Source organism: Taurulus bubalis, assembly GCF_910589615.1.
Source record: "Taurulus bubalis genome assembly, chromosome: 20".
NCBI lineage: Eukaryota > Metazoa > Chordata > Actinopteri > Perciformes > Cottidae > Taurulus > Taurulus bubalis.
Window position 1 is genome coordinate 3,672,935 of NC_136608.1, and position 20,095 is coordinate 3,693,029.

Genomic DNA, 20,095 nt, shown 5'->3' on the forward strand with positions numbered 1-20,095 from the left:
CACAGTCCTGAAAGCTCGAGGTGACCGGCGACCGCTGAGGTGCTGGGGAGGATGAGGAGCTTCAGGAGCTCCATCTTTGGGTCTGTGTCTAATGATTATCATTTATTATTATTACTATTATTATTATTATTAACATGACATCGTTGCCCACAGTCCACCAACCTTCATCAAGAGTGTCACCAGCGGCCGCGCAATAGATTTTTCAGACCGCACAAACGATTTTTTTTCAGGGGTTGAAAATCTTTTTTGCGCCAGTGTTTCTGAGATAGGAGTGAGCCATCTTCACAATAATAAGATCTTTGATGTGCCGTGTCGAGTCTTCTTGGCCAATCAGCGTCCCGTTTCTCGACATGCGCTCTCTGTACCTCTGCTAGCGCTCTGCCTCCGTTAGCACCCCCCACCCCGCTGTCCTCCTCCGGGCGCCAGGAGCGAAGCTCGCCCACAGCGCCACATGAGCTCGGGCCGCCGCTGTTCAGGCTCCTCTTGGCGGGCCCTGCTCCAGCAGCTATAGGCTACCATGGCGAAAAGAAAGGCAGAGCAGGCGCCCCAGAAAAAGGTCTGCCTAACGTTTAACATGAGTGGCTAGATGAAATAGTCCAAACTGACACAGGTAGGTTGAAACTTTCAGACATATTTAAATATGAAGAATATGAAGTTATTAAATTGTTTATATAGGCTACCTTTAGGAAAAATGACACCATGTCAATTTAATAGGCCTATAATTATTGTTATTAGCATTTTTCTTTCAATGAAGTTCCACTTAAATGTTGTACCTGCTGAGAAATGACCAAACACCTTTGATACTTTTATTTTTTATATATATCATTATCAGTCATAACCAGTGAACCAGTCATAACCTCCCCTTATTGAAGTTCAACAAAGATCCTTTAAGTTCAACTAAACTGACTGGTAAAACACCATCATTAAAATGTTCCCAAAGTCCAGCCATTATAAAGGATATTGAATAAATATCAACCTTGTATACATATTGATGCATTTGCTGTCATCTCTTTGAATCCCCTATGGCTAACGCAGGTTTGTGGTCATTTTCGGCAGGTTGTTTGCAAATTGCTCACAGTGCTGAAATGTGTGCTCAAAAAAAAAAAAAATTGCTCAGTGCTGAGAAAAATTAGAGGGAACATTGATCAAGACCAAAGTCTTTCAGTGTGTAACGTTACAATGCTTAAGATTTTAACCGCCGAGGAGGAGGAGCATCCGTGCTTTGTGAATTTTTTCCTGATATACAAAAGGGGTTGATATAAAAGAAATGTCTCCTCCTCCTCCCGAGGAACCCGCCTGACCGTAACGGGCTGAATATTTCATCCGAACGACTCCCCGGATCAGCATCCGACCGCTGTGACGGAGCGGGACCGGGGATGAGGAAGCTCCTCCCCTCAGACCGGCACACGTGTCACAACGTCTCCCGAGGCTCAGCCGAACTCCATCACCCTACAGCGCGGGCGGGACGAGCCGGACTTCTGTGTCGTAGCTCTTTAAATTAACAATGAGCCACGATGTACAGAGCAGAATGCGTGAGAGCGCTGAGGAGAACGCTGCCTTCTCTCCCGTATTTGTGGACGGCACAGATGGCAGCAAGCGAGACAGAGGATCCAAACGCACTGTGTTTCTGTTCATTAGCAGAACACGACCGCCATGCCTCAGCTCGTAGCGCCCTGTGTCACGCAGGGGTGGGATGGAACCAAATGATAACCAGCGCTATAAAAACCTGTGGCCTGACTTTCAAAACACCGGAACCTGTTGGGGAAATCTGGCACCGAACACCAAAAAGCTGGAGCAGAGCTTCTCACCAGCCAAAGGCAGCGACCTAATAGATGGAAACTTAGAAAAAAAGTGCATTAACCCTTTAAGCCCACACCCTAACCCTAACAACCCTAACCCCTAATCCTATGTATTGTTTGAGTTGTGTTTAGAGGTTGTACATGGGGGTTATATATTATTGTAGCCCTGATTTCTATGTTTAATTTGATACCTAAGGTGTTGGGTTTTTTTTGGGGGGGGGGGGTTATAAGATAAGATAAGATAAGATAAGATTTATACCATGATTTCTTTAGATTTTCCTGATATAAAAGGGTCCCTGGTAAACGGATGTCTACACATCCAAATGTTTGCATTTCTTTGCAGAATCTACCGCTGCTGCTGCCGTGCTACACACACACACTGCTGTGGCTCCACTCAACCGCGCAAACACCACCTCATGCAATATTCAGCAGACGCTGGTCTCCTTCCTTTTCATAGACCCAGAGGACGGTGTGCTATTAGCAGCACAAAACAAAAAGGAACGACATCGTGGAGGTCCATGAGACCATGATGGTTAATATTTGGGAGGAGGAGTGGAGATGGGATGTCCACGGGTCGGGAGGTGGGGGTAGACACCGAGGACCTCTTACGTAACAGAACAGAAAGAACAGCTCTGTAATGGTATCTGATGACGTATAGATTCATGATGAGACTCGATTTAGAATATGTATCAATATTGTCAAAATCCTAACTAAAAAAAACGACATGTGGATAAATTGTCAAAAACAATTGGCAATAGCATCAACGTTTAAGAATGACAGTTCTCACCTAGCAGCAATTAAAAGTAAAACCTGAATGAATTCCTATCTCCTCCGGAGTTCAATCATTTGTGTAGAAACAAACAAGTGTTTCTCAAAGCTGGAACGAACAGAGAGGCGTCTGGCTGACAGTAAATGGAGGCTGACTGAGTGGGCTGAGGATTCTCAAACGAACAAATCCATTTCATCTACAACAGAGACGTTAACTCTGAACTAAAGACAGCGTGGTCTAACAAAAGCCAAAATACCTCCGTTCTTTTCTTCAAAAACCTTCTCATTAGCGATTCATGTCCTCCTGTCTCTAGTAGAGCATTTCCTTGCCCGTTTTGGACGGATTGACACTTCCACTGCTTGCTTGTGATGTTCACACTGAAGTCTAGAATGCCTGCACCACACCCACACTATGAGAAACATCCCCTCAACCAATACTGCAACAAAAGGCACAGATATCAGCCTGTTCTCAGCGTGTAAGTTGGTCTAACGTACATAAAGACGCCTGATAGATTGGGCCTCCAATAGCGGTGCGTCATTGTGTTTGCCGGATGCTCGCTTCCGGTCCCATAATGCATCACTAACTGAACGCAGAGCTCCAGAGAGGAAAAGAGGAAAAACCACAACAAAGACAGCCTTTCTCCCACCACCATGACAACTATCTGTGTCACCCACAAAACTTTGAAAGGCACGGTTCCTGTTCCTCTCACACACACACAGCAGGGCTCTGCAATGTAAAGGGAAAGCCTGTGTGTGTGTGTGTGTAATCCCAGTTAATGCCTCCGAAAACCTCGCAATTAAACATGAGAAAAAAACCAAGACGTCCGCGGAAATGACTCTTCTTCTCTCTGGGCTGCCAAAGCCGGCGAGGGTCTCACGGACTCTGCTGGAGAGCACAAAGAGCCGGCCTATCAGAGCACATCATTTAGTCTGACTCGACTCCAACCGAAGCCGAAAGAAGCGTCAACTAAAAACAGCTGCGTGGAAGAGTTTCTAGCTGTGGAGTCTCAACTCACCTCTCGTGGGATGGACGACTCTCACCTGACGGAGACGCTGGGAGTCCAGAGAGGAAATGGGAAGGAGCGACAAAGGAAGGAAAGGACTACCTCACTCTTCCACTTTCACCCCAGTGCCTTCTGCTGCTGTTGCTGCTGGCTCTCCCTCCTCTCTCTCTCTCCCTCCCTCTCTCTCTCCCTCCCTCTCTCTCTCTCTCCGTCTTCCCTCCCCTCCCCACCAGGATGGGCCTGTCAGTCCTCGGAGAAGCAATCAGACATGAAGGCTACCGAGGGTTAACCAGAGCGGGATGACGGAGCAGAATCTGGCCAAGTCAAGAAAGGAAAGGGGCTTTGTGCCGAAACCCCTCCGACTGGAAGTGATCTCATGCATAATACGCGAGATGCTCAGAAAAGACATTATTCATGACCCGCAAGCAGCGTAATGGTGGCCAGCACAGCAGGAGAAAATGATGATGGAGTTGGTACTTTTGTCTTTATTTATACAATAAGTCTTTATCGTTATCAGTATTATGAAGTCTGGTGTCAGAGGGCAGCAAACACCAGAAGCCTCCTCCAAGAGAAACCGCCCTGCTTCTTCCCATCTTTTGGGGTTTCTGGTCACTGCTCATGCTAACCACCCAATTCCTATTATTGTTCTTGTATTATTCTTATATTCCTATTATTATGTCTCTGGTGGTGGGAGCGTCTTTTTCTACTGAAGAAGGAGCTGAAATGAGACGCAGGTTGAGTCACCGCCGTGAAATGAGACCGGGAGATAAAAAGAACCAAAGCAGGATTATTACCGTTTTCTCACAGGAGGGGAAAAATTATTTGATGAGACTTGATCCAATTCAGCTCGGCACAACTCAATTAAACAAAAAAGGAACAGAGCGACCTTGGAGGGACGGGACGCAAAGTGCGTCCGTTGCCAAGCGGTGAGGGACGAGTGGACGTCGGAGCTGGAGAACAGCGTCCAGCTTCCTGCCGCAGTGCAGCCAAGAGGCCGGCTGATGCAGGGCAGGGGTTTGTTTGTGGCAAACTGCTGGCAAGTGTGACCACCGGCCTCCTCCTCTTCCTCCTCTTCCTCCTCTTGACATGAACTCACTAATTAGTAGCCGTAGGTAGACTTTGTTTGCCGTAAAAAAAAACAGTAGAAAACGAGGCATCTGTCTCGCCATACATTACAACAAACACAGACAAATGAACATCTCTGGAGAACAAGTGATTTAAACATTTATCATGGTGCCAACTGTTCACCACCAAACCCGGCTCCGGCTCCGGCTCCGGCTCCTGTTCTGGCGTAGAGAATCCCTTCATCCTCCCAGGATCACGGCGTTACAACTCGATGTACAGCGGCAGCTCCTCCAAGCCCCTCAGCCGAGGTTTGAATCCCAACACAAAACCTCGGAGCGCGTCCGGAATCAACGATGCATCTCTCTGGGAAACACCTGGCATAGGGATGCTGTTGGTGTTTGGTTCGGGTCATTACAGGTGTTCTTCACTTACAGGTGTTCTTCACTGATCAGAAAAGGACAACAATCGGTCGCAGGCACAGCTTCTGAAAGCTCCGACGGCCTTAATCACACCACGAGGCCCGTCATCTAACGCGATTACGTTTTCATAATCCACAACAGACAGGCTCCATGGCGCTGAAGTGAATTAGCAGCGATGGGAGCTTTGTCGATTCTTATCTCCACAAACTCATTAGGCCTGTCAGATGACCAATGGAGTCATATCCGCTGCACATTTCTGGACCACATGAAGTGCCCCGTCGTCTATGTATCTTAAAATCTACTTGCGTTAGCACTGCATGAAGACAGATATTTCACGTCCCCTATCATCTGCAGCCACATTAAGATTCTGTCACACACAAAAAGCTCCCGAGTTCCTCCTGCTGGTTGGATGGATTCAGAACATATGTCGAGAATGATTTTAAATGCTCCGTTTGTGAGTTATGAATAGCTCAGACGGAAAGAGATAACGGGAGCTCAACGCGACGCTGTGATTGCAACGCTTGCTTTTCTTTTTCGTCTCAACTTGTTTGCCATAATGCGTCACAGAGAACGCACACGTTGACTCATAAAGCATGCAGACGGTTCAATCCTGCAAACGAGTGCCCAAGCCAAGCAAACCGCTCTCTGCTCTGTAAACACTCGGCACTTTTAACTAAAACTTTATTCGATTAAAAGTTTGAAAATCACCAGAGCGATGAGGCTCCAGATAAATTGGAAGCATTGTGGGTAATGGAGGGAGTCGCTGTCTTTCTAACGCTGCACTACATCACTGCAGGTCACCTCTGCTTCTACACACACACCTGCATCTACATAAGGGATTAAAGACACACGGCTACAGGTAGAGATGACTTACGTCTAAAGTCTGTCAGTCATGCCATCCCATAACTCTTAAGAGATGAGAATATATAAGACTGCATGTGATGGACATTATGTGGCCTCTTCAGCACATGCACTATGGACTAGGAAGGCATGTACATGTCTTATTACTTTCTTATGTCATCTCTGTGTGTAGCTCTGAAGGAAACATGCTGTCAATGTTCCTGACTGCCTTCTGAGAGCTTTCTTAATAATCACATTTTTCCTCTATTTTGTCAGAATATGAGAGGAACCGTTGAGGAAATGGAGGAAAGTTAGGGATCGTACGAACATGATTGGTAGAGTTTTATGTTAACCTTCAAATCATGCATCAGCATCATCTTGTTTATTATCTATATTGGAATGAGAATGTTTATTTTTTTTATATATATTAACATTAAACATAAATATAAAAATAAGGGTTTGTCAGAGAATAAAAAAGAATGAGAATGTTAACGTTTAAACTGGACTACAGTATATCATAGTTATTAATGGTCAAATGGAGGGTCTGAAGACATATTCATACCCCTCAGGGTGGGTTTTGCTTTTGAAAAGAGAATTCCTAAGCATAAGGTTCAGCCTCCAGTCCCTTAACTCGCATAGAAAAGACAGATATGGCATTGAAGCTGAAAGGACCCGTCTAGATCGTGACCATATGGGACCTGTCATGGATCAGAGAGTGAGGAAGACCTGCGTCAGCCCTTCGGCCTCGTCACCCCCTGGTCCGACCGAGTCCAGGTGGACAGACAGACGCCTACGGGTGACATCTCCAGTGTGTCTGCTGTCCTCTGTCTCTTCAATCAAGTTGAATCTCTTCTAAATACAAATATCTTGTGAATTAATATTCAACAGTGGCTGCTGGTGGTCCCTCATGAAGAATTCACAGCGTGGTTCATCCGTCCCTTCTATACGGTTTCAGCACATCGGTACTCTAATACGCAGATGGACGTTTATGGTAAAGTGAAGTAATTAAATCAACATTTTAAGAAACAAGCCAATTAACTTTCTTGCAGACATTTATAGGAAAAGATCGATACCACTTTCATGGCAGTCCGTTAAAATATGAAGCTTAGCTTAGCTTAGCATAAAGACGGAAAACAGCTAGCCTTGCTCTGTCAAAAGGGAACAACATTTGCCAAAGAGCCCCTTTGAAACTCGCTAATTCACAAATAATATTGTATATGTTTATTATGAAGCTTGGAGTTGGTGGGCTGATTTTTTAAAAGCCTTTGGACCAGGCTCAATGTTTCTTATCTTTACGTTAAGCTAAGCTAACTAGCTGCAGCTTCATATTCAGCATTCGACTATCAGTGCTATATATTGTCATCTATATTTTGGCAACAAAGCACATGAGCGTATTTCGCAAAATGTCAAACGAGTGCTAAATTGTGTTTAAAATGTAGAATGTAAAATCCAGAAGCTTTTTATGACTCGCAGCAGTTTATTTCTGGTGACTTACACTGTCAAATATAATGGAGAGGTCGCTAGAAGCTACATATTTCTAAAATAGGGTGTCATTAATCTGCAGTTTTTGAGACAATATCTCAGAATGAATGATCTGCTGAGAGCCATGCTGTCTTCCACGCCCCTGACAGACAGAACTCAGGGCACTGGCCCTAAAGACCATCAAGCTGAGCGTCAGGCAGAGAGGAACGAGCTGCACGGACAGAATATACTAACAGCACTCGTCTAACATTTATACCTAGGATACAGTGTGGACATTTTTGTCAGTTTAAAAAAAAAATACGGGTAATTTAGGGGAACAATTAGGGAGATATTTCAGCAGATGTTTTCAAAAAGTAAAACTGAGGTTGAATAAATTGGGCACTTATCTAAGGCTGAATTTAGGCAAAAATGGATGTGTGATTGCTCCACTGGAAGGTTAGTATTTATCCAGTGAAACAGCACCTGTGGCCATTCGGGGCTTGGAAGGGGAAACTATCACCCGATAGTCGGAACCACAAAACTCACATTCAGAAATGTGTCTTTCAGTTTCATCGACTACTTGACTTCACTTATTAATTCAGTGAGTAAGTAATGAGGATCTCCAGCTTCCCTTAGAGGAAATTAAGAGAAATATTCACATTCCTGATAAATAGAGGGAAAAGCATCCAGAACGAATCAACGCCAGGAAACAAGAATCGAGAGGATCGCCTCCACCCAACAAAATGGAAACTTTCCCTTGAGCTACTCTGAATGAATAGATGTTAATTAGTGCGTTTGTGTGGGCCGCAATTTGCCTGTTTTTGAGAGGAAATGCATCTGTATGCAAGCACCTGCACCAGTGAGGACACACATTTGCATGAACACACACACACACACACGAGGCAGACACAGCTGGGTACTCAAATCGGTGATAAAACTTCTTCCAATTACCATCACAGTTTGCCAAGTTTAGTCTGCGCTCGTCATTAAGAGGGAAGACTGGAAAAAAAGACGAGCGTCTGAGAGACTGACGAGTGCCAGAAAGATTGAGAAAGCTAGAAAGCTGAGACGCTGCACCTTCAGGTGCGATGTGAGGGGGAATTTTCTCGCTAAGCGGAGACGAACTACACAGGAACTTACATAACGACGGGCTTTGTCATTGAAGGCAAAAAAAAAAACCTCCCTTTAAATCTCCTCGCTGCTTACGGCAGCACCGAGGAGCCGCACAGCCTCAACCGCGCTGTCACTGCTCTGCAGAGTGGCAGCTGGGATCCACACACACACACACACACACACACACACGCACACACACACAGCAATCTCCACACTTTAAAATGTAGTCCGGGACAAGCACACAAACAAGCTATTTTTTTATTTGTCAAGCGTGCACAACACGACACTGACACCCACACCCACACACACACACACACACACACACACGCACACACACACAAACTGGTCTCCAATCCCCCAAAAGCTTCAAATAACAACAAAAAACGCAGCGCAAGCTGCCATAGTCCAGGCCTCAAACAACAGGGTGAGAGAGGAAGAGAGACACACACACACACACACACACACACACACACACACACACACACACAGACACACACACACAGTACTAGGATGCTAAAAGCGAGGCCCCGGTTACTTATTCATGTCTCTGCTGAAGAACGGGAAGCCTGTCGGTGTCAAAACACTCTCCTTAGGCGTCTTTTCTCGACAGTAAAGCCGCGAGCACGCGCTCATCCATGTTGCATGGCAGCGGGGTATTTTTAGAGAGGGGCTTTCGGCCGAGCGGCACAGAATTCAGCATCGTTTTCAAGCGGACGCATCGGAAGAGAGATCTGAGCTTTTGCTGCTCTGTTCGGCCGCTCTGGGGCAGATGGTCAGTTTCAGGAATTTCTACTGGATTCTTAGCTTGGAGGAAAACAACAGTGGTATTCTTTGTCACACTAATTAGGCTCCGTTTGCACGAATACAAATATACAGATATCTTTTTAAACTGATATTCTCCTCATGGTTTTAAAAACTAATACAATTCTGTCAACAACTCAAAACGCAAAAAAACCCACTCCAAGTGCTCGCTGGGCCTTTAGGCGATACTTCAAATACCAGAGAAGAAGAATTTGAGCATTCTCATTGAGCTCATTTTCCTTTGGTGGGTTTCGTGAACAATAGAAAATCAATAGCTGATTATTTCTTCATACACACTTGATATGTAGTTGCTGAAACTCAATTGGACTCATATGTGGACGGACGGCAGGCTGGAGTTGCTGCCTAGCAGCACTTTAGTATTTCAGGCGATGAAATCCCAAGAAAAGGTTGATTGGGAGTCTTCCCACAATTCCCCAAAGCAACATGGACACCCACACAGCTGATCTGACAGCAGTATCTAACAGCAGCTACAGTCCCATCAAGCACATATCTCATCGTGCAGCGAGCTTAAGCCACTCTGCTGGTGTCTCAGTCACCTGCCGGCTGGGAGGCTTGAATGTGGCGAGCGGCTCAGATGAACGTCCTCCGGGACGGCTGGTTTGGGACGAGGCTGCCATGGGGGTCGTTATGGACGGAGGGAAGCATAATGAGCCTCGTGGGAGAGCACTTTGTGGACACAGACCCCGAGTCTCTCTACTCCTGCCCGTGTGCTGGGAGAGCTGGGGAGTGACTGCTCCCAGTTAAGCAACATGCTCAGTAGCTTTACTTTACTGATGAATGATGAGAAAATGACTACTTCTTTCCCGATTTATTCCCTCAATAAACATTGTTGAGTTATGTCTCAATCTCTAGTTTCAAGTCTTCTTCAATACAGCATTAAGTTCATTTAGTAAATTATGGTCAAACAGACCATAAAGTAGGGTATGCTTTAGGGCGGGGCTACAAGATGATTGACAGGTCGCTAACACTACCAGATTTGTGTACAGAGTCTCTACTTCACTACTTCACAGTCCAAATATTGTCACTTCCGTTCACCGGTTGCAAAAATCCAAGATGGCGACGGCCAAAAACGCAGAAACTCAAAACAATAGTCCACAAACCAATGGGTGACGTCACAGTGTGACTATGTCCACTTCCTATGTACGGTCTATGTGTCTGACTTCATGCTTCTGGAGGTTCTTTGGTATTGTTGCTTTCTTCAATATGCTTGTAGCTGTTACATTCTCCAGAGGACAAACACAGCCATACCGTCCTGTGCTGTGCTTGAGCTTTTATCTCTTGATAATCCACAACTGATCACATTCCTTCTCTGGGGATCCATTGGTTGAAAATATTCAAATAAATGTACATTTAAATGAGCCACTTGATAATGAGCACAACAACAATATTAACTCCAACTTTAATAAAAAATTCCCTACTGAATGTCCCCAATTGAAGCTCCACTATTGGGCCTTTTTCCCTTCAGTCGACTACTTACTGCACACTGGCCGCTCCTCTTGGGAAAGGAAGCAGCACTGAAGCAGACATGCGAGAAGAAAGATGGCTACGATGCTGCTGCGTTACGGTTACAGTGACCATAAAGAAAATAAATGGGACGGGGGGAGCAGGGGAAACTACACAATATTATATTCGATTCACTTAGAATAAAAGCGTTGCTGCTATTTGTTGTTCCTAGAACGGCGGCTTGAGCATTTGAGGAGATGAAAAGTTCTTCAAAGTCAGCGAACAGATTGTTTGAACTTGGGCCTTATCCGCGACTCATTCCACCTAAAGCCGGGGGATGGTTTGGGATGAAGACGGGAAAGCAGATCCTTTCCTACGGAGGGAGCTAAAGCCGGGCAATCGCTTCGGAAATGAATCCCCCCGCCTGAGCTGTGTCGTGTGACAGTGGGGAGTGACAACCACACATGTCAGAGAGAGGCAGCGGGGAAGCATTAAAGCCACGTGTACGTTTGTGTGTTTGCACATTCACATAGTTGTGCCAGGCAAAATGGAGGACGGGAGGAAAAGAAATTGGGTTTCAGAGTTCAAATTCTGCTCCATTCTGGTTTCTGCCGCCTGCAGGCATAAGAAGGGGAAGCAGGCATCGATATTTCCTCATCGGCGCCTGAGGCCCAGAAGCGCTAACACAGACTTTAGCTGTGAAAAGCTAAAGTCTGTTTTTCCATGTCGAGGCAAGGTGAGGAACACTTTAGGCATAATATCCAAATACAGAGATAAAACGCAAGCGGGGAGAGGCTGCGTCTTGGCAAATGGAGGAGCCGGTTCACAGGGTTCATAGCTATTCTAATCCGATCCTTCCCTTTTCCGCCCCGAGTGTCAAAGCCTGACAGGCGGACCGGTGTGAGACTGACAGCAGAGGGCAGGTTAATCGCCCGCTCCGAGCCTCCAGGCAGGTCTGGCGTGTTGGGACGCTCCGGCGTTCACAGATATGATCGGACTCGCCCCCGGCTTGAAGCGTGGACCGGAAACAGAGGGATGGTCCAGGCAGTGACACAATGCGGTTATTTAGACCTTAATTCATCGACACGGAAAGCACGTCGGCAAGTCCTACCTGGTTAAAAAAATCACCTTATATAACCGTGCACAATTAGCACATTGGCACCTGGAGTGGGATCCATAAAGTGAGAGTCTTTCACAGCCCTTTACTGATTTAAAGCATTACAGCAAACTCGAGAGCTGCATCTGATCGCGTTCCAGACCTCCCACTCCTCTAAACACTGCCACTCATTAAAATCTTGGCAGAAGTTGGGAGTTGCGAAGCTGGGAAATGTCACTGCGTCGGTCGATTCCCAGCAGCCTCTCTGACGGCCTGTCATCACAATCTTGGCTTGACAGCTTTACAAAAGATCGATGGCACGTCTCTCCCTCTCACCTCACTTAGTCTTGGATGTCCTGCTGGCCTCTGAAGGACATGAGCTTAACTTTAGGTTTATCATGTCCTCTTTGTAGTTGTAGGTGGAAAGGTTTTACATGGTGGTAAACAAATCAAAACCCAAATCTGGACACTGTGTGCACATTTGGGATATCTAACAATTTGCATTCGGGTATCCAGCTCGTGAATCGCAACCAAAAAACCTGGAAGCTCAATCAGGTGTAAAAGCGAGCGGTGTAATTAACGGACTGCGTCCTTACCTGTCGACGTCGCCCTGCATCTCTTTGCTCCCTCTCTGGGATGCTTCTCGAGAAGAGGCGGCGGCGGCCGTGGTGGCGGTAGCGGCGGCGGCGGCGGCGGAGGCGGCGTCGGAGGCTCGGACCGCGTTCCGCGCATACAGGTGGAGGCCGCCGTCTGTGAGGTATCTGTGAGAAGGGAGTCAATTAGAGGAAGTAGATGTCGAAGAGGGCGTTGTATGCTGTGCAGGTTTGTAAAGCATGATATTGGGCTATGTAGATCAAACTGACCCAACTTGACATGTCCGGCCTCAGTTTGGCATAAAAAGTCATTCAGTTATTCAGTATTTCTGTGTTTTTTTTTTTTTTAATGAATAAAAAGCAACAGATTAATTAAACTAAACCAGTTGAGAAACAGCAGCGACCTGATGGATACACTGATTAATGAACACTGTTTAGGCTGTGCGCGCTTTTTTTGTGAACTCTCAAAAAAAACGAATGAATGTGTGTGTGCGTGCGTGTGTGTGTGTGTGGCAGCGAGTAAGTTGTACGATTCCGAGGCTACTGCCAGAGAGCTATCAGACACGCCTGATAAGACATGGGGATCATTAGCGTTGAGCTAATTAAGCTAATAATTCAGCTAATCACCTTCCCCTCCCGACGTGTTCTTACATTTTCTCTTCCGACACGTCTTTAATCCTGCGGCTGCTTTACTCCATCGCTCATCGCTCCACTCGCCCCCGGCCCTGAGCCCACAACTTTTTTTCGGGTAATCTAAGGGATGCCAAGTGTGTAGGGAAGAGCGTGTGTTCTTGTGCGGTGTGTGGGGAATTGCTTGTTTTTTATTAACAGAACTACCACTCGCTGAAGGCAGTTATCGCTCTGGAGTGATGGAAGGTCAGAAGCCCGCGCGTGTTGTCGTGATTTTTTTGTGGAAGACACAGACTCTTTTTCACTCATGTAGTCTGTCAGCGTGTCGACTGCCCTCGAGCTTCACGCTCCACTTTCAACGCATGGCGAACCTATGATGGCCTCGGTGCATGTCAGCCTGTATCTGTATTCATGTACAGAGAAAGATGGCCGAGGCCTTGGTGACTGCATGAATACACAGCCAGCCGTAAACTGTGGATAACCCCAGTAGGCTCTGCGACGTTGAATGGAACTATTCACTTGTATGGATGACCCTTCAAAAAAGTAGCATTTACGCTAGCATAAAGGATGTGAAGCGTACCAGTGTCGGTGGCCCTGAAAGCTCAACACACTAAAAAGACAGGCGTGTTTTTTCCCCCTGGAGACAGTTTCTGTTGCGTTGAGAGTTTTTTGCAGCACGTTTACTAAAATGCAACATTTTGTTTGCTCAAGTTAGTGAAGATGTTTCTTCTTTTGTTGGTTTTTGTGTCTATTTGCATGTGTTTTATTAGTTTGCAGTGCGTTTAGCTCTCAGGGCCAACGACAGGCTGTAAATATACACATTAATATTCAGCCACTGATTGAAATAGAAAGGTCCCAGCACCATCGTTCAAAACAAGGGTTTGGTAGCTTCTACTAGTCTCACTGTTTGATCGGTACCTTGGCCCCTAGCAAAAATGTCATTTTATGGGTGGGTGCCCGTTTAGTTTTTTTGCCATGCACACAAATGCATAGATGGCCGTCCCAATTGGCATCCTTGAGTCAATTACATGCCATTTCTTTCAGCAGCAGTTGGTGGCGGCAATGTGTAAAGACACATAAACGATGCGCCAACAAAGCAGAACACTGCTAGCAAGCAAACACGCTCGTAAACAATGCAACCAAAGGAGACGTCTTGGTGAGCAACATTGAGTGCAAAGGTAACTTTTGCTCAGTTATATATGTGCGTAAAATTGTAATTCTCATGGGTTTTTTGATTGTGTTTTTCTCAGAATTAGTCAGTGCATCAGAGGAAGCTAACATGCTAACAATAGCTCTAGTCATCCTACCCGCTGGTGATCTCATCCATCCGGGCGTTCCTCCCTAGGATGTCCCCATCACTCAAGTACCCTGCCATCTCCATCAGCTGCCCTCCTTCCAGCCCTCCTCCTGCTGCCCTCTCCCCCTGCTCCGCCCCCCTGGCCCCCGCCGCCGCTCGCCTCAGGGGGGCGCTGTACACAAACCTGGAGGGGTCCGAGTGGCCGCTGTAGCGCCCGGTGGTGGTGCCGGCGCTGGTCGTGCTCGCCCTGGGCGCGGCGTAGCTGCTGGGCATTGAGGGGGCGTCGCCCGCCTGGAGGCGCGGGGTTTGTGATTGGCCCAGGCGCCAGGCCATGGGGGAGGAGCGAGCGGTGAGGGCCGGTAGGCTCCGCCCATTGACCTCGGTGGTCACCGTGGTGTCGAAGGTGGTTTCTAGCGTACTGTGGAGACAGAGAGAAGGGTTCATTCAGTTCATTCAGAGCCTCAAATGACGCCAAGTCGTCGCACCGAGTGCATTCCAGTGCAAAGGGCAAGTCATTCAGGGGAAAAGATCACATTTTAAACAGAGCGCTGTCTCTGCATCCGTTGAGTGCCACTCCCTTCGTGCTGCCGCGCTGTTTCTTGGAACGTTGCTTTATGTGTGCGTGTGTGACCTTCCCTAAAGTGCTGTTCCTTCCAGTGTGTTAACTTGCAGGAGGAGGAGCGGAGCGAGTGGAGGCTCCCACGAGAGCGCCCGTCAGAGAGAGACAGCTCTGTGTCCGTCCGACGGCCAAGCTGTTTCATAAACACTAAATATGAATCAGGTCGATTTGTACCAACTGCTGTTAGCAAGTACATAAACCACCAAGGCTTCGCAGGTCTTTACTGATTTGTCATTTACGGATTTCTGAAATTGTTATAACACCATGAGCGCATGAAAAGCTCGATGACAATGCATCGACAGGAAAGATGCATCTTGTGCTGGAGGGAGAAAAAGGTGTGAGTTTGAGAGTAAGTGAGAAATCAGCAAATAAAAGCAGCCGGGAGAAGGAATGACGCCTGATGGAGGGAGACGAGGAGGACTGACTCAAGTCTTACCAATCCTCCATTAACCGCGTCCTTTTTCTTCCCTCTAATAATAATAACGCTGTCGAGGGATCACAACATGTCAACTACTGCGCAACACGCCACTTCCAACTACTGAAGGATGCCTAAACCCTCACAGATTTTTCAAATTTGCAAACAGCGGGATAGAAGTGCGGCAAGTAAATCAGCGGAGCCGTGAAAGCAAAAGATAACACACAGCGAGCCCTGTGGCCTCTAGCTGGAGCTCTCTCTGCTGGGAAGAAGGGTGCACTACATTCTCAGGCATCAGCACTTCATATCGGATGCCCACAGCATGAGGATGTGAATATAATGAGGCATCTATCAAATTGTAGCGTCGTGTACAAAGCTTGTTTTCAATACATGAGTGTAAATAAGATTTGAGAGATGTTTGTAAGTTTATTGTACAAAAAGCTAAAAAGGGGATTAAAAGAAGATGTATTTCAGTTATGGAACAACGCTAAAAGGGTTACAAGTGTGAATGCAATGTATGTATATGGAAGATGTACTGTATGTGTGAATGTATATAGTTATTTTATTTTTTCTTTATTTCGAATTATCTATCTGATTTAATTGATAATAATAATTTAGGATAGGAATATATAAGCATGTTTTGCTTCTACCTAAACCTTTTCAGTCTTTCTGTTTTGTATATTATATAGAATATTGTATTGTATTGTAATGATTGACTGAATAAAACACACAAACATTGTTATTATTGTAATTTTTTTAATTCCATTTTTATGTAAATACCCGTATTGCGTGCCAGTGCCCACTCATAAATGATGTAGACGTATAGTTTGCTGCAGATCTGCTGCAGTGTTGCCTTTAGAAATAATAATAATAATAATAATAATAATAATAATAATAATAATAATAATAATAGGCATATAGGGCATAAACGTAGATCATTATGCGGATGTGGGATGAGACGGCTATTTGGACGCCCGCCGCTGTATGCCGGCCTTCATTAGTGGACAAAAAAACAGTGATGACATATTCAAGCAGCGTCTCACACATGGCAGTGAGAGAGGTGTGAGGACAGCAGCGCGCGCGTGTGTGTGTGTGTGTGTGCGTGTGTGTGTGTGCGTGTGTGTGATCGGCGAGAAAAAAGGGCGGACCGCTGCAACCCCGCGATCCCAAGTTGCCAACATGAGAGGGGCGGCGAGGCCAGCTATATTCACAACACATCTCCGTCAACACCTCACACACACACACACACACACACACACACACACACACACACACACACGTGACACAGTGTCATGTCCGACAAGCCAAATTAAACCAACACAACAACAAAAAACAAACACCTGCGTATCTGAAAAGCGATCACAGACAAATGTGACGATACAGAAAATCAATTTGCCGCGGTGTAGAAATCTAAATCATTTAACCATAAGAACACAATGTAACTCGCTAAATCAGCTTATCTCTATCTCCGGGCAGCAGAGAGAGAGAAAACCAAGAGCGTCAGATACACCGGGGAGGCTGTGTGTGTGTGTGTGTGTGTGTGTTGAGATAAATGAAGGACACGGCTGAGCAGGAAGTGAAGGGAAAGGAGCCCAGATATTTAACACACATGTTCAATTACATAAACAATATCATACATTCTAAAATGCATGATAAGAGACTACATACAGCATATTGTTACTGTATCACTATAGGTCACTGTAGCCTCATTTCCCATAAACCCTGCTGCCTTTCCACGGCCTTGGCTCCAGCACCCTATCTGGTATAAAGCGGAACCAAAACCAAAATAAATCCGAACAGAGGGAGACTCTTCTGTTTAGCCAAGAGCTCAGCAGGAGGAGAATCCATGTTGACAGCAGGGGATTGGTTATTGCTGAGCAATGCTGAATATAAATACACTGGAACTTTTCTCCTGCTAATGAGGTCTGAGAGTTTAACAGTCAAACATGTATTTCTCCTGGTTCATCCACTGAGATTTGGGAACACATTTTTATTCTGCGGAACCACTTCAAAGGCTCTCAAATGTCATGTACGATATTAACCACGGTGTTTTTTATAGCGGCAGTTCTTTCATTTTTTTTGCAACCATATAGTTGAGTCACAACTGACCGAATACAAGTTATTAATAAACACACACACAATAGCAGGCAACTCAGATCATATGGAAGCCCTGAGAGGAAAGTGGGGACAAATATGGGGTGATCTATTTGTTTCTCTCGCGTGTTTATGATTTCTAGGTTGTCCTTATGATATTCAGAGCATCAAACAACTATTGTTGATGTAAAAATATAGTGTAATAATAATGTCTGAGCAGACAATGAAGTCTCTGTGTTGTAATCAGAGTGTCTTTGTTGACAAAGAGGTAATGAATCAAGAGAGAAGTAGGGTCATTTTCCCATAGACTTCTATACAACCAGGCTTCTATACACCCAGACTTCTCTTTTGAAAAGTGTCTCTGGCTATCAAACATCATTACTGTTGGGAACTTGTCGTTCTTGGTAACTTAGCCTCACTTCCACTGTACGGCTGCAATCTTTGCAAATCGCTCGGTAATGACGCGTCAGCCAAAATGTATTTATCTCCACAGAAAAGCTCTTCAGAATCCCGTACGTGCAAAGCAAATAGGACTGACGACTATCTCCTCAGTTCAGAAGCAATGAATAATTTAGCCTGCCCCGTTCTCTCCGTACCCCAAATGTGAGCACAAAATAAACAAACCACAACGGTGTTATGCTCAATAAGTCGCCTGGCGGATGCTGCGTCTCCACGGGACCGAGGACAGCGTTTATTCACACACATTCTTTAAATGCCAATCAATAAAATGTTTCATTCTCTCGCTAGAAAGAAAAATAAAACTCAATTAAATGTGTTTTTGATCAATACAGATTGTCTGTGCGATCTCTGAGGACATTTGCGGGTGTGAACTGAGCTGCAGTTCAGAGAGAAAAGGGCCGAGGAAACAACGCCTTTTCAACCGGGTCAGTCATTTTAGGAAACATTAGCTGCCACCCGCTCCGTGGCGAGAATGCAATTATTAGTTAGCTTCAATCTAAATTTTGATGATGCATGTGGAACTTCTTTACGGTGTGTAATGATGTGTTCACAAATACGAGCAACAAAACGGCCGGCGTTGCCAGCAACACTGTCAGCTAAAGCGTTGCTCCAGCGCTCGTTGACCTAGTTGTGTGTCGTTAAATAGCACAGAGAGCGGGGTGCCGACGTTCCTTTCTGACAGAACGGAAAGCGGTGAAACAAAACCAAGACATCGGCTGAGGCTTGAGGAGAGGTTCAGCTTTGTCCTGTAAACGACTTGTAGCGCATCGCTGTGTGACAACAGCTCGAGTGGGGACAAAGGACAAAAAAAGACGGTGAAGATGAGAAAAACGCTATAATTGAAAAATAATGGGCCCCCCAATGGCCGAGGTGTTGGGGGCGAACCATGAGTATCCCTGGTTCCCATCCAGCCGGGTACAGTTGCTACAAGTCATTCCACATCTCTCCTGCCGCCCATCATCTCCTGTTCCACCTCTTAACTGTCATCAATTTATAAAAGGCATAAAGAGGCTTTATAATAAGTCACCGCTTGCCAGATCCTCTGACTGATTAATCACTGCACATGTTTATGTTTATCCACACTTCACATACTACATACATAACTTGCATTTTTGCACTCTCCTATTGTTTGTTATTGTTTGTTTATTTACACCTGACACACTTAATATACACATACATACATATTTGCACTTTTGCACTTCTACTGTTTAAGTTTAAGTTTAATTCCTAAATTAATACTCTGTTCTTTCCTTTCATCCCAGCTATTTTATTTGTATTTTATTATTATTTTTATTATTGTATATATCTTTCATCCCTGCTGTTTTGATATCTTATTTTCTGTCTGTAAATTGCTGCTACTCGACACCAAATTTCCCCTTAGGGATTAATAAAGTATATATTCATTCATTCATTCAAAGAGGCCTCCGTATAGTCAGTATAAGCAGAATTAGAAAATAATTTTATCCGGAGCATTAAACTTCTTCTTAAGTTGCTAGATGAGGACAATTGTTTATTCCATCTATGACACGTAAACATTTGACTGGTTCTACTTTCTCAGTGTGACCCTAAAAGAAAGAGGAAACTACGGTGGCTGTTTCTGCGCCTGTGGACTCCATGTTTATGTTTTGATGCAGCTGGCAGCATGGATACATATAATATATAAACAGGTACGGAGGGAGAATCCCAAAGTGACGATCGTGTCTGCTCGAGCACGGCGGTGATTAATTACTGAAGGCGCTTCAGAGCTTCGTGGTGATTACAGACATTTCTCCTCCGTGGGATGTGACTAAGACGGTCCGGCCGGGCTCGCGTCACGGACAGAATTGGCATGCGGCCTCTGAGGCTGCCTTCACATTGAGAGTATAAACATGTCCGCCGAGGCTCGACACACAGGAGCCGACGTCCCTTTTGGTTCCCCGTTAAACGTGATGGCTGCAGACACACCGCATACGACGCTCATGACGACGACTGGCCGTCTCAGACCGACCCAACGCCTAAAAACGCAGTGATGGGAGATTGGCGCTGTATTGATCGCGCCTGGCTGAGACTGAGGGAGAAGAAAGGAGTGGAAAACAAATGCGCACACACGGACCGCCATCTGTCACGACTGTCTTGCAGCCCGGCCACCATCTTCCCCTGCAAATGGGGCAAAACACAC

The 20,095-nt window shown here is 45.7% G+C and overlaps 1 protein-coding gene across 1 annotated transcript in view; it reads right to left on the reverse strand.

Moving 5' to 3' along the window:
• The window catches only part of nav3 (neuron navigator 3), a gene marked incomplete at its 5' end in the record, with an annotated part of 156,519 nt that overhangs the window by 37,738 nt on the left and 98,686 nt on the right, over positions 1 to 20,095 (reverse strand). The window contains 2 exons of the mRNA XM_079235753.1: positions 12,427 to 12,591; positions 14,361 to 14,768. Of these exons, the coding sequence (XP_079091879.1) occupies positions 12,427 to 12,591; positions 14,361 to 14,768 (573 nt within the window). The remainder of the gene's footprint in view (positions 1 to 12,426; positions 12,592 to 14,360; positions 14,769 to 20,095) is intronic.